Raw genomic sequence first — 12,866 nt, forward strand, 5'->3', positions numbered from 1 at the left:
TGAAGTTCACATTCATCGATTTATTCCAAATGATCGTTAGACTAAGTAAGGCACAGACTGGCCATTATAAGGGTAAAATGATACCCGGGGTCAAACAGCAAAGTTACCACAGCATCACAACCAAGTCAGTAACAGGTAAATCCTCCTCTGTTTGCCAAACAAGCATTGATCCGACGTGGCATACTCCTAATGAGACGTCTAAGGTCATTTTGGTCCAGATTGTCCCATTCCTGTTGCAACGCAGCAGCAAGTTCTTGGACATTGGCAGGACGTTGTTGACGTTGACGTAACCCCTGTCCAAGCATGTCCCAGACATGCTCGATGGGGGAGAGGTCAGGACTCAGTGCTGGCCAAGGTAATGTGGTGATGTTCTGTTGTTGGAGGTAACCTGTAACGATCCTGGCCCTGTGACATCTTGCGTTGTCATCCTGGAAGATGAAACGGCGGCCATGACATCGTGCGAACGGCACAACATGGACTGCCAAGATGTTGTCCCGGTAGTACTGGCCTGTAACACGCCCTGCAACAACATGTAAAGCCGTTCTTCCAGCAACAGTGATGCCTCCCCACACCATAACAGAACCACCCCCAAATCGATCATGTCTGATGACGTTAACGTCTTGGAAGCGCTCGTTTCGACGACGCCACACCCTCCTACGTCTGTCCAAAAAATCAACAGTGATCTGAAAACATCACATTGCTCCAGCGTCGATTATCCGAGTGTTGACGATCCCTACACCAACGACGTCTTGCCTGAATGTGATGATCTCTCAAACAAGGGATCACGCGAGGACGTCGGGCGCGAAGGTGACCCCTATGCAGTCGATTCCGAATCGTCTGGCCACTCACTCTCACATCAGTGTCTGTTTGAAGACGAGCGCTGATCTGATTTGCTGTGATGACACGATGTCTCAAGGCCAAGGTACAGATAAATCGATCCTGGGCTTGAGTTGTCGCCCTTGGTCGACCTGAGCGTGGTCTGTCCTGTACAGATTGTGTATCACGGTATCTGGACCATAGCCTGCTTATGACAGACTGAGAAACATTCATCGTCCGCGCCACAACCGCCTGTGTTGTGCCGATCTGTAGCATGCCAAGGGCACGTAACCTTTCATTTTGGGTAAGCCGACGCATATCAAAATTTGTTTTCTGGTCACTAAAACAATTAAACTGATGTTTCCACCCTGGAATTCAATGCCACAATGACTGTAACATTCAAAGTCAGAGTCGTGCAAATCTTGGGTTGGACCCCCATGATGATCCCAAGCATCACCTGCATTCCATGCGGTAGCTATTGGTGCGTTTGGGTGTCACATGTAACTGGAAATGTTTCTCCTGTTAGGTTCTATAGTGACTTTTTTCATAGTCATTTGCATATTTTAGTATTATGCCCCCAAAATCAAATATCCCCTACTTTTTTTGAATAGTATATTTTTAGTAATGACCATCAAGAAATATATTCATGTCAAAAATTGTTTTTGTCTTGGTATCTCTTATATCCTTTATTCTTTTCTTTTTATGAATCTGTACAAAATGTAAACATTCATTTATTTCAGCACATGATCACTAATCACCCTATCTCATCATTTTGTATAATAAAAAATAATAATCCAATAAGTTATTTTGTTATTCATACTTAAATCCTATGGGGAAAAGATCATTTTAGGGGATCTATATTTTAAATAAATCATTGTTTATTTGAAATGATTTGTCATTTTTTTTGGGAAAAAATGAAATGTCTAAGAAGTAAAAATATAAACCAAATTCTTAAATTTAAATGCTTTCACATATAAAATATTCAATGACAATCAAGTAAACAAGAGAATATAAATGAGCCCAGAGAATTAGAAAATATCTCGACTGACCCAAGTTAGAGATGTTTCATATTCAGCTATTGTTATAGGGGAAAAAATATAATATCATTAATCTAGTTGGCAAAATAAATGCCCGAAGTATAAAAAAACACCAATTTTACTTCTCTGTTCATTTTGTCTGTAGCCACTCTGCCTGGCAAAATATCATCTAGTTAGGAATGTAGGTTTGGCACAGAGTGGGATTTTGGTTGCAAAACTATTGAACAACTTTAAAGTTGCTTGACCCATGGGCTAGAATAGTAGTAAAATGCATCTGTGTCATTTAAATTTTCAAAATTTAAAGTTGCTCGACTCATATCAGCATGGGCGTGGATTTGTCCCCCGCCCCTTAGACTCGGAAGGGGGGGGACGAATAGGTCTCTGTTCCCCCCCCCATGATTTTGATTGCCAGGACAGATTTTCAGGTTTGTATCCACATGATGGTGAGCTTGTTTCTACGTATCTGGAGCTGAATCAGGACTTGGAACAAGAATTGTCATTCTCAATCGCCAGTTTTAGGCCAAATCTATTTCACTTGTGCGCGAAGCATTCCTCATTATGTCACCTGAAGTGAGGCAGACGTTCCTTTCTGTCAAAGCTCTTCTCATCTCACACTGCTGAACCCTGCTAGTTCCTGCTCAGCCGAGCGATCCTTCAGCACTCTGCGCCGTATCAAAACTTGGCTGCGCAACTCCATGACGCAAAACCAACTGAGCCACTTGATGGCGTGTGCGGTGCATAATGACCCCCTTCATGTCGCCAAGATATTCAAAGAGAACAGTCCTGATCGTAGAACGAACGTCTTTTGACGATTCACTTAATTTCATGAACAATTAATATTTATGCAGCTTTGATGTAGGTAGCTTAGTCAATTTTTCCATATTCTCATCATATTATCCCTAGTTACAGCCTTCATCGAAATAACTGTTCGTAATTATTTATTTCGTTTAGTAATGAAATGTTCCAGATTCCAGGGTTCATCGGTCCCCTTAAAAGTTATGACAAATCCTAGCCTTTGCATATCGGTCGTTATGCAAAACTGTTTTTTTTAAGCCCCCCCACCTCCCATATTTCTAATACTAAAAAATCTGGTAATTAATTACCTATGGAAGTGCGAATTTTCACGCTTTTGCAAATCTACTTCAAAATCATGGTTTCTACAGCATTTTTTACACTACCCTACTGCATTACATACAACTCTGAGGAGTTGGCCGGTCTGACTGAACAGTCCTTTTTATTATAGTTAATTTATTCCAGCACTCATTAGTTAAAGGGAGATAACTCTACTTTAGATGACAGGTGGTATTCACGTTGTTCTCTTTGTAAGTAAATTACCGGTACCAGGTTGAAGTCAGGGGTTCAAATTCGGTTTATTTATTTATTGAAATCTTGACAGAAAAAACAACCATAGTTTGCCTGCCAAATATACCACCCTCTTATCTCTAACTGAATAGGACAGGTTACTGTAAATTTGCAAATTAAAGATAATGGTTTGACCTTGAACTGTGATTTCATGCATTAAAAAACCTGTGCTTTATCTCTCTATCTAGCTGGCTGTTAACCTTAATATCATAATATACTGTTACTACCTGACATAGATTGCTTTGCACCCTACAAAATGAGCAGCCTGACAAGAAGTTTTCTGTATAAAGTCTTCGGTGCTGTGAAGAAATCAAGAAAGTGTGAAATTCTTCACGATGTACGCTTGCTCTCAAATTTGGCGGGAAAACGTAGTATATCAACGTTAGATATAAGTGGAATCTACCCGCCAATTCCAACACCATTTAATACAGATGAATCAGTGGCATTTGATCAACTTGAAAAGAACATTCAGATTTGGAACAAAATTCCACTGAAAGGTTTGTAAAGTAAAGGCCTTTAAGTTATTATTTTATTTATCATGATTTTGTGCTTTGCCATAGTCCGTATATCTAATAAACGGTCCATGGCTTTATTAAGGCCAATCTTGAGTATGGCGGGGTGTATAGCCTAGGTTTTAGTGCTAGGTTTGTTTTTAAAACTTTACACTAATTAGGCCTATGCATGGTAGCCTATTTTTGTAAAAAAAAAAAAAAAAGCAAAAGACTTTTTTTAATAATTGCAGTGTAAAGTGGAAAGAGGAGAAGATCTAAAAAGTTAGTAGTGGGGGTGGGGCAGATAATGTTACTTTGGCTATGAGATGCCCTGCCCAGCAACCCTTTTTTTTTTTAGAATTTATGATATCAACAATTGTAATAGATATCATCCAAAAGGAACATTTAACTGTGGCAGTTTCAGGATTTTCAGAAAGGGGGGGGGGCATGCTTCCCCCACTTGGGAGTGCGAATCCAGGTTCGTGGTGGGCAGACTGACGGGCAATCAACCAAGTCACCAATCGGCTCAATACAAGGACACATTTGCAGGGACAGCCGACTTACACGGGGATCACTACCATTTTTAAGTATTTTTGTTCTCCTTTCCCGCGAGAATATATAGGGCAAAAAATTGTTCGCTACTGCAAATAATAGGCACGCCCCCCCCATCTCTTGGATCCGCACCTGTTTAAGGTTTAGGTTTAAATTTGATATTTTAGGATATGTAGTGGAAGGATCTAATGGTGAATATACCTTTCTTACACCTAATGAAAGAGTGGAAGTTGTAAAGAAGGCATCTGAATGGGCAGCTAAAGATAAACTTATAATAGCTGGATCAGGATGTGAATGTGAGTAGAATTGGTTAATATAATTCCTATGGAAATTGGAATAATTCTTCATTGTATTTTGTACTATGATTTATCAGGTCATATAGATTACCAGAATCATGACTAACCTGGACCTAATCTATATATAGCCTATATTTAGAGCAACTTGGAAATCTTTGGTTCAAATTGTACATGATGTTAAAGAGTTGCACAGACTCATATTTTGGTATCACATCGTTTCTTGGGACCAAATCTCTGTGTATGGCTGAAAACCAATTTTACTGTTTATATTTCAAACAAGTAAAGCTAGTATTCAAACCCCTGTTGGTCTTTTCCCTTCTTTTGACCACAGGATCCTGGTGGCAGTAAAATCGACTTCAGATCTAATTGTTCTTATTGTCAACCATGCTAGTCCCGAAATGACCTAGTTTGTTTCCAGCGGGTGTTAACCCCCCTCTCTCTCTCTCCCCTCCTATCTCTCTCGCTTTTGGCTAGGAATGATCAGAACATAATTTTATCATTTTGTATTGTCAGTATAGATCGGCTAGGCCCTGGCTAGACAAAAATGTCTAATTGTTCAGACAGAATAAATTAACCGAGATCGAAAATAAGAGTAAGACCATTTTGCGTCATTCCTGATTCCTAACCTCACCAGCTTTTTCAGTGCTGAAGACATTAAATCCCTTTTCATTTCATTTTGTATTTTCTGATCAGTGGTAAGATATTTATTGTGTGTATTATATTTTAGCTACTAGAGATACTATAGAGATGACTAATAGAATGGCTGATGTTGGTGCTAGAGCTGTATTAGTTGTAACACCATGTTATTATAAAGGTAGAATGACAAACCAGGCTTTAATACAACATTATACAAAGGTAAATATTAAATCTTCTTTCTTTGACACTTTCGGAGAAGCTGACCATATCACTAAATATGTGATAAATCATGTGCTGCATGTTTAGGGTTACAGCAAAAGTATTTTGAAAATTGTTATCACTTCTTTGAAAAAAACCCCCATTTTTTGGCACTTTCCATGACAAAGGCCTAAGACATCTAAAACAGATGTCTGATATTCTCTATATTAATTGATAACTCTTTCATTTTAAAACTAGGAGCAGGGGGGCTGGCCGAATGGTTTCACATGTATGCTTTAGATCATAAGGTCCTTCATTGAGTCAAGTGGCATGGTTTCGATTCCCTGCTTATATATGTCAAGGAGCAGGGTCGCCTTTCCAGCCTGGTGGGTTTTCTGTGGGTCATCCACAGTTTCCTCCCACTGCTCAAGACACTTTAGTGAAATTCAATTGAAATTATGTTAGTCCGGTTTCCTCCAACTGCTACAGGTCCTTTATTGAAATTTAATTGAACCATATATACTATTCAAAAAAAGTAGGGGATATTTGATTTTTAAGTGTTATTAAAGTCACTTAATGAAACTGACGAAGAAACAAATGACAAAATGAAATGAAGTTCACATTCATCGATTTATTCCAAATGATCGTTAGACTAAGTAAGGCACAGACTGACCATTATAAGGGTAAAATGATACCCGGGGTCAAACAGCAAAGTTACCACAGCATCACAACCAAGTCAGTAACGGGTAAATCCTCCTCTTTTTGCCAAACAAGCATTGATCCGACGTGGCATACTCCTAATGAGACGTCTAAGGTCATTTTGGTCCAGATTGTCCCATTCCTGTTGCAACGCAGCAGCAAGTTCTTGGACATTGGCAGGACGTTGTTGACGTTGACGTAACCTCTGTCCAAGCATGTCCCAGACATGCTCGATGGGGGAGAGGTCGGGACTCAGTGCTGGCCAAGGTAATGTGGTGATGTTCTGTTGTTGGAGGTAACCTGTAACGATCCTGGCCCTGTGACATCTTGCGTTGTCATCCTGGAAGATGAAACGGCGGCCATGACGTCGTGCGAACGGCACAACATGGACTGCCAAGATGTTGTCCCGGTAGTACTGGCCTGTAACACGCCCTGCAACAACATGTAAAGCCGTTCTTCCAGCAACAGTGATGCCTCCCCACACCATAACAGAACCACCCCCAATTCGATCATGTCTGATGACGTTAACGTCTTGGAAGCGCTCGTTTCGACGACGCCACACCCTCCTACGTCTGTCCAAAAAATCAACAGTGAACCTTGACTCATCTGAAAACATCACATCGCTCCAGCGTCGATTATCCCAGTGTTGACGATCCCTACACCAACGACGTCTTGCCTGAATGTGATGATCTCTCAAACAAGGGATCACGCGAGGACGTCGGGCGCGAAGGTGACCCCTATGCAGTTGATTCCGAATCGTCTGGCCACTCACTCTCACACCAGTGTCTGTTTGAAGACGAGCGCTGATCTGATTTGCTGTGATGACACGATTTCTCAAGGCCAAGGTACGGATAAATCGATCCTGGGCTTGAGTTGTCGCCCTTGGTCGACCTGAGCGTGGTCTGTCCTGTACAGATTGTGTATCACGGTATCTGGACCATAGCCTGCTTATGACAGACTGAGAAACATTCATCGTCCGCGCCACAACCGCCTGTGTTGTGCCGATCTGTAGCATGCCAAGGGCACGTAACCTTTCATTTTGGGTAAGCCGACGCATATCAAAATTTTTTTCTGGTCACTAAAACAATTAAACTGATGTTTCCACCCTGGAATTCAATGCCACAATGACTGTAACATTCAAAGTCAGAGTCGTGCAAATCTTGGGTTGGACCCCCATGATGATCCCAAGCATCACCTGCATTCCGTGCGGTAGCTATTGGTGCGTTTGGACGTCACATGTAACTGGAAATGTTTCTTCTGTTAGGTTCTATAGTGTCTTTTTTCGTAGTCATTTGCATATTTTAGTATTATGCCCCCAAAATCAAATATCCCCTACTTTTTTTGAATAGTATATATATATGGTCTCCTTCCACTTCTACAGGTCCTTTAGTGAAATTTTATTGAACCACCATATGTTAGCACTGAAATGACCTAGTTTATTTTGAATCTCTATCCCTCTCTCTCTCTTTCTCATTTATTAACATGGCAAGACCATAATAAAGTCATGATGCCATAGGTGCGATTTTAAGTAGATTATAGCAGTTCAGCCATGTTTAACGAATTAATCATCTTCGAACAACCAGTACAGTGGTTACTATCAGTGCACACATCTTGTCAAACCTTCAAAGGCTAATATCTTTGCTCAGAATAAAGTAATTTGCATGAAATTTTCTATATATTCATTTTGCATGTCCATGCCCGTCATACTTTTTGGGACACAATAACACTCCTTCTAATGGAGCTAGAATGTTCAAACTTGGTGTAGGTGTTTATTAGGTCAATGCCTTGATGGAGTTCGAAGATGAGAATTTTCTGATTAGGGTAAGCAGAGATATTCAATTTGATTGGTTGATGCTTTGGGACACGATAACTTTGGTTCTAATTAAGTGAGAGTGATGAAACTTGGTGTATAGTTTTATCATATCAATACCTTGACTAAGTTTAATTATGAGTGCATTTTCGGCTCAGAGTAAGCAAAGCGATAAGTAATTTGATTGGTTGAGACTTTGGAGCTAAACAACTTTGATTCTAATTGAGTGATAGTGGTGAAACTTCATGTATAGTTTTATTACATCAATACCTTAACAAGGTTCGATGCTGAGCATTTTCTGCTTAGGCAAAGTAAAGACTTCAATCTGATTGGTCGAGACTTTGGAACACAATAACTCTCCTTGTAATTGAGGTAGAATGTTCAAAATTGGTGTAGGTGTCTATTACGTGAATGCCTTGACATAGTTCGTTCATGTGCACTTTCCACTAACGCTAAGCAGAGATGAGCAATTTGATTGGTTGAGACTTTGGAACGCGATAACTTTGATTCTAATTGTGTGAGAGCGATGATATAGATTCATTATATCAGTACATTGATTAATAAGTTCGATGATCAGAATTTTCTGCTTAGGCTAAGTAGCGATAATCAATTTGATTGGTCAAGACTTTGGAACATAACAATTCTGCTTTTAATTGAGGTATAGATGTTCACTAGGCGAATGTCTTGACCGAGTTCAATGATTAATATTTCCCATGAAAGCTAAGCAGAGCTAAGCAATTTCTTTGGTCGATGCTTTGGGACAAGATAACTTTGATTCTTACTGATGGAGAGTGATGAAACTTAGTACTTCAAAACCTGAGTTTGATAGTGAACATTTTATGCTTAGATTAAGCATAGAATATCAGTTTGATTACTCGATACTTTTGAAAAAAATAAATGTGCAATTAATATATGTCATCTGTTTTTTGGGGGGAATTTCAGCGGGGGGACATCAGCCTCACTGTTGACTTGTCTATTTTTGAACTATTATAGCAAGAACGGCCAGCTCTTTATCTAAATTAACATTTAATTAAGAAAACAAAAATACAAATAAATAATGTTTTTCCTCAGGAATGTGATCTGAACTAAATCAACTAAAGGATTTTCATTGACAGCCTAATTTGGGCCTAGGTCTATATAATGATAATAATAATTTATTATGAATCACGTTTTTTACCCATGACCTTAATCTTATTATCTGATACATAAATAATCATATAGTAAATTAATATAATGTAAAATACAATGAGATACCAAACAAAGAATTTTGAAAACAAATGATTTAAAATTATATAATTAAGATATTATAAAATACACAGATTAGCACATCATTTTAGACATTTACTAATTAATTGTGAGGGCGGGTTTTAATAACATAGATTAAACTGAAATGAACAATATCAACAGTAAATAATCTCCTGAATTAAATTTCATAAGATTAAAAAGTAGCCCATCAAATAATTTTAGCAATGGTAACAGATTGCATTTTTTGGACAATATCTAATTTTTTATGGCTTAATCAATTCTAAAAGGGCCTCTATACCGATTATTAACATTTGATTAAAAAAATAAATTAAAATATGGTAGATAATCTCATAGCTTGGATTCAATCAGATTAAAACAAGCCCATAAAAAGATTTTAATGAAGATGATAATGTGGCACTGGCTTATTTTGAGCATATCCTGTACTAGAAGATGCTGAATGCCAACAAATTTTAAATTCATTAAATCTTTGTAAATAACAGAATTTAAACATGTTTGGACTGATATTCCCTTGAGACATTCCACGTTCACTATATTATAGTGTGCAAAAAGGGATTTCTCAATCACTCAAATAACTTTCAGAGATTTTAAATTGTCATCATAAACTAAATATAAAAACTTTGAATGAAATAAAACAAAAAAACATGTAAGGTTTTGTATTATTATGTTAGCAACATCTAGATGTAAATCAATTAAGTTATAAGGGTGTTCTTCTAATTTGCTTTGCTCTTTTTACAGGTAGCTGATAATAGTTCGGTGCCTGTGATATTATATAGTGTACCTGCCAATACAGGTATAGATTTATCACCTGATGTTATTATACACCTGGCATCACATCCTAATATAATAGGGATAAAGGACAGTGGTGGAGATGTAAGATATATTTTATATGTCTAGTTTAACTATCTAAAATTTGACTTTAAGTAAGTTAAGGGTGTAGTTCATACTGCTCATACTGGGGTTCATACAAACCAGTCTTGACTGATTGGCAGAGAAATCCATATCCTGGAAGATGTTCCTATTTGTCAATTTAAAACACAATAACTAGAAATGTTTTATTATTTCAAAACATTCCTGATACAGTGGAAAAATGGAACAGCCAAAACAAGAGGTTTATAAGGATGAGGTTTATAGGCAGGGGTGTATATATCAATTTTGTTTTGGGGGAGGGGGTAGCAAAAATTAGATAACTGATGCACAGGCCCCTAATACGAGTGACACAGCCACAATCTGAGCACCGCAGGTGCAAGCTTCCTAGGGAGGTCTGGGGGCATGCTCCCCCGAAGAAAGTTTTGAATCTTAAGTCCCTGAAATGCCATGTCCTGGACAGATTTTACAGAATTCTGATGGTCAGAAAACACTTATAACATGAGTAAAATTGAGTACTACGCATGAGAATTCATGTTATGTATTAAGAATTTTGAAAGAAAGTACAAAGTACTGAGAATCTGTGACAACTTATGAAAGTGATAACAATTACATAATTTACATGGACCTATATCTGTGTACCCTCATTCTCTTAAAAACAGTGTTATACATATTTTACAGTACCCCTGCACTTACTATTAACTTGAGGAATTAAAGCTAAATATTTTGTTTTTCAGATTTCTAAACTTGCTAGCCTAGTTTACAAAACTCAGAGTGAAGATTTCCAAGTATTAGCTGGTTCTGCTAGTTTTATATTTCCAGCCTATAGTGTTGGTAAGTTGTTAATTTATATAATTACTCTTTTCCAGGGACCACATTAGCCATAAATCATTTTTTGGTCCACCTCAATATTAACTCAAATTTCAGTTGCTTCTCACTAGCCTCTTTTGTAAAATAACTAATTTAAAGAACATGTACTATAAATATTTATTACCGATATGTCAACACAATAAAAAAATGTGTTGCATCTATTCTATTAATAAAGCCAGTAAAGGTGTTGAGTCAGTTAAAAATTTGAGTGATTCCTAAGTTGATAAAAAAGGCTTCATGGACTCTAGCCATTATTTCCTTTTTAGGGTATGTTGGAAAACTGCAACAACATACAGACAGACATATAACAATTTTAAACAATGCTCAAAAGAACTAACATTACCTATAAATGTTACAATCAATTCAAAGCTGTTATGTTATGTGAAGTAACAAGGATAGCTTCAGGCACCCACTTGAATAAATCCAGTGGAAAGTAGTATTGGCTGTGCCAAAAAGAGTAAGAATCCTATCTGGTGTTTGTTGGTACCAATATTTAATTCTGTAAATAAGCCGACATCCCATCTAATTTTTTATTTTGAAGTCAAAACTACCAGGTATAAAAGTGCAGCAACAATTAATTGTTGGCAATGTGAACTTATACTACATATACATATTAGAGGTTCTAGAAGTGTAAGCTTAATTTAGAACCTGCTGCTGCACATCTTAAATGAAAAAACAATTTATAAATAATATGATGCATTTGTATTAATAGGGTGTGTAGGCGGTGTTTGTGCTCTCGCTAACATCTTGGGTGATGAATTATGTCAGCTTGTTCAACTCTTCAAAGATGGAAAATTTCAAGAAGCGAAAGAATTACAGTTTCGAATGATTGCTCCAAATGTTTCAGTAAGTGTTATCAATAGTTTTGAATAAATAGGAAAATATAATAATCAGTCTGATAATGATTAGATTTCTTGGTCAATGGAATATCCAAGTTCTCCTTTTGAATAAGATGTTTTAGAGACTTTAAAAGACATACCTGCTGTGAGGGCATATTTTCATGCTTTGCGTGGCTATCTTTATGTTATGAAGGAAATTTGTGTAATTCTTTTGTAAATTTTAGATAACAAAGATGTATGGTGTTGCTGGGTTAAAGAGAGCTATGGAATGGTTTGGTTATTATGGTGGAATTACTAGATCTCCATTACTACCAGTTACTGATGCAGAAGAAAAGATTATTCGTGATATTTTTGTGCAAAACAAATTTCTATAAATAGATGTAAATAAATAATCAGTATTAAAAACCTATTTTGGATTGGTTTGGGATGTACGATTTCAGAAATGCTAAGAGCTATTGAAGTCTATATACAATGTATTATTACTCTACAGAAATACTTCTTGGGACTTAAAGTTACAATTTCATATTTTCTAAGAAAGTCAAAACATAATTATTTCTATGTCTTTTGCTCAATAGGTTGTCAACTCACTATTATACTATCATAGGTGTCATTCTCATACTTAAAAATCATATACACCGGAAATAATAACACAATTACCTCCCAATTACCTCCCTTGTTTTCTATTCTCCACCATGGAGTAGTTATCTTCAAACGTTTGAATTTGAAGATGAAAATGATATTTTTGACAATTTCTCAACTGGCAGTAGTGAATTATAGGATTAATAGGATTATTCTTTAACAAGGTAGGACTGTTCATAGATACCATCTATTTTAAATATAAATTTTAAAAATATAACTTAAAAATATGAAATTGCAACTTTAAATATGAAACAACAGGATTGTGAACCGAACTACACCCATATTACTATTAGTAGTGGTCTAACTTTCAAACTACAAACTAGGTCTCAACTTGTGTCTCTTTAAACGTGATTGTTACACCTCTTGATTTACCACAGACTCAAAAGAAAATGAAGTATAGACCTATAAAACCAAGAATTTTCTCGCTGGTTTTACAAGATTATTTTAAAAGAGCAATATGGAGAGAAACATTAGAAACTCTCCCTTTCAAA

The 12,866-nt window shown here is 37.0% G+C and overlaps 1 protein-coding gene across 1 annotated transcript; it reads left to right on the plus strand.

Annotated features, from left to right (window-relative positions):
- Nucleotides 1-3,157: 3,157 nt before the first annotated feature.
- LOC126816331 (4-hydroxy-2-oxoglutarate aldolase, mitochondrial) lies at nt 3,158-12,145 on the plus strand. The gene is made up of 8 exons (XM_050542762.2): nt 3,158-3,175; nt 3,404-3,712; nt 4,426-4,554; nt 5,282-5,409; nt 9,899-10,033; nt 10,765-10,861; nt 11,610-11,743; nt 11,961-12,145. Exons 2-8 carry the CDS (start codon nt 3,472-3,474, stop codon nt 12,108-12,110), a joined length of 1,014 nt encoding a protein of 337 aa, XP_050398719.1. The 5' UTR covers nt 3,158-3,175; nt 3,404-3,471; the 3' UTR covers nt 12,111-12,145.
- Nucleotides 12,146-12,866: the final 721 nt, after the last annotated feature.

This window comes from Patella vulgata, chromosome 3 (genome assembly GCF_932274485.2).
Source record: "Patella vulgata chromosome 3, xgPatVulg1.2, whole genome shotgun sequence".
Taxonomy (NCBI): Eukaryota; Metazoa; Mollusca; class Gastropoda; family Patellidae; genus Patella; species Patella vulgata.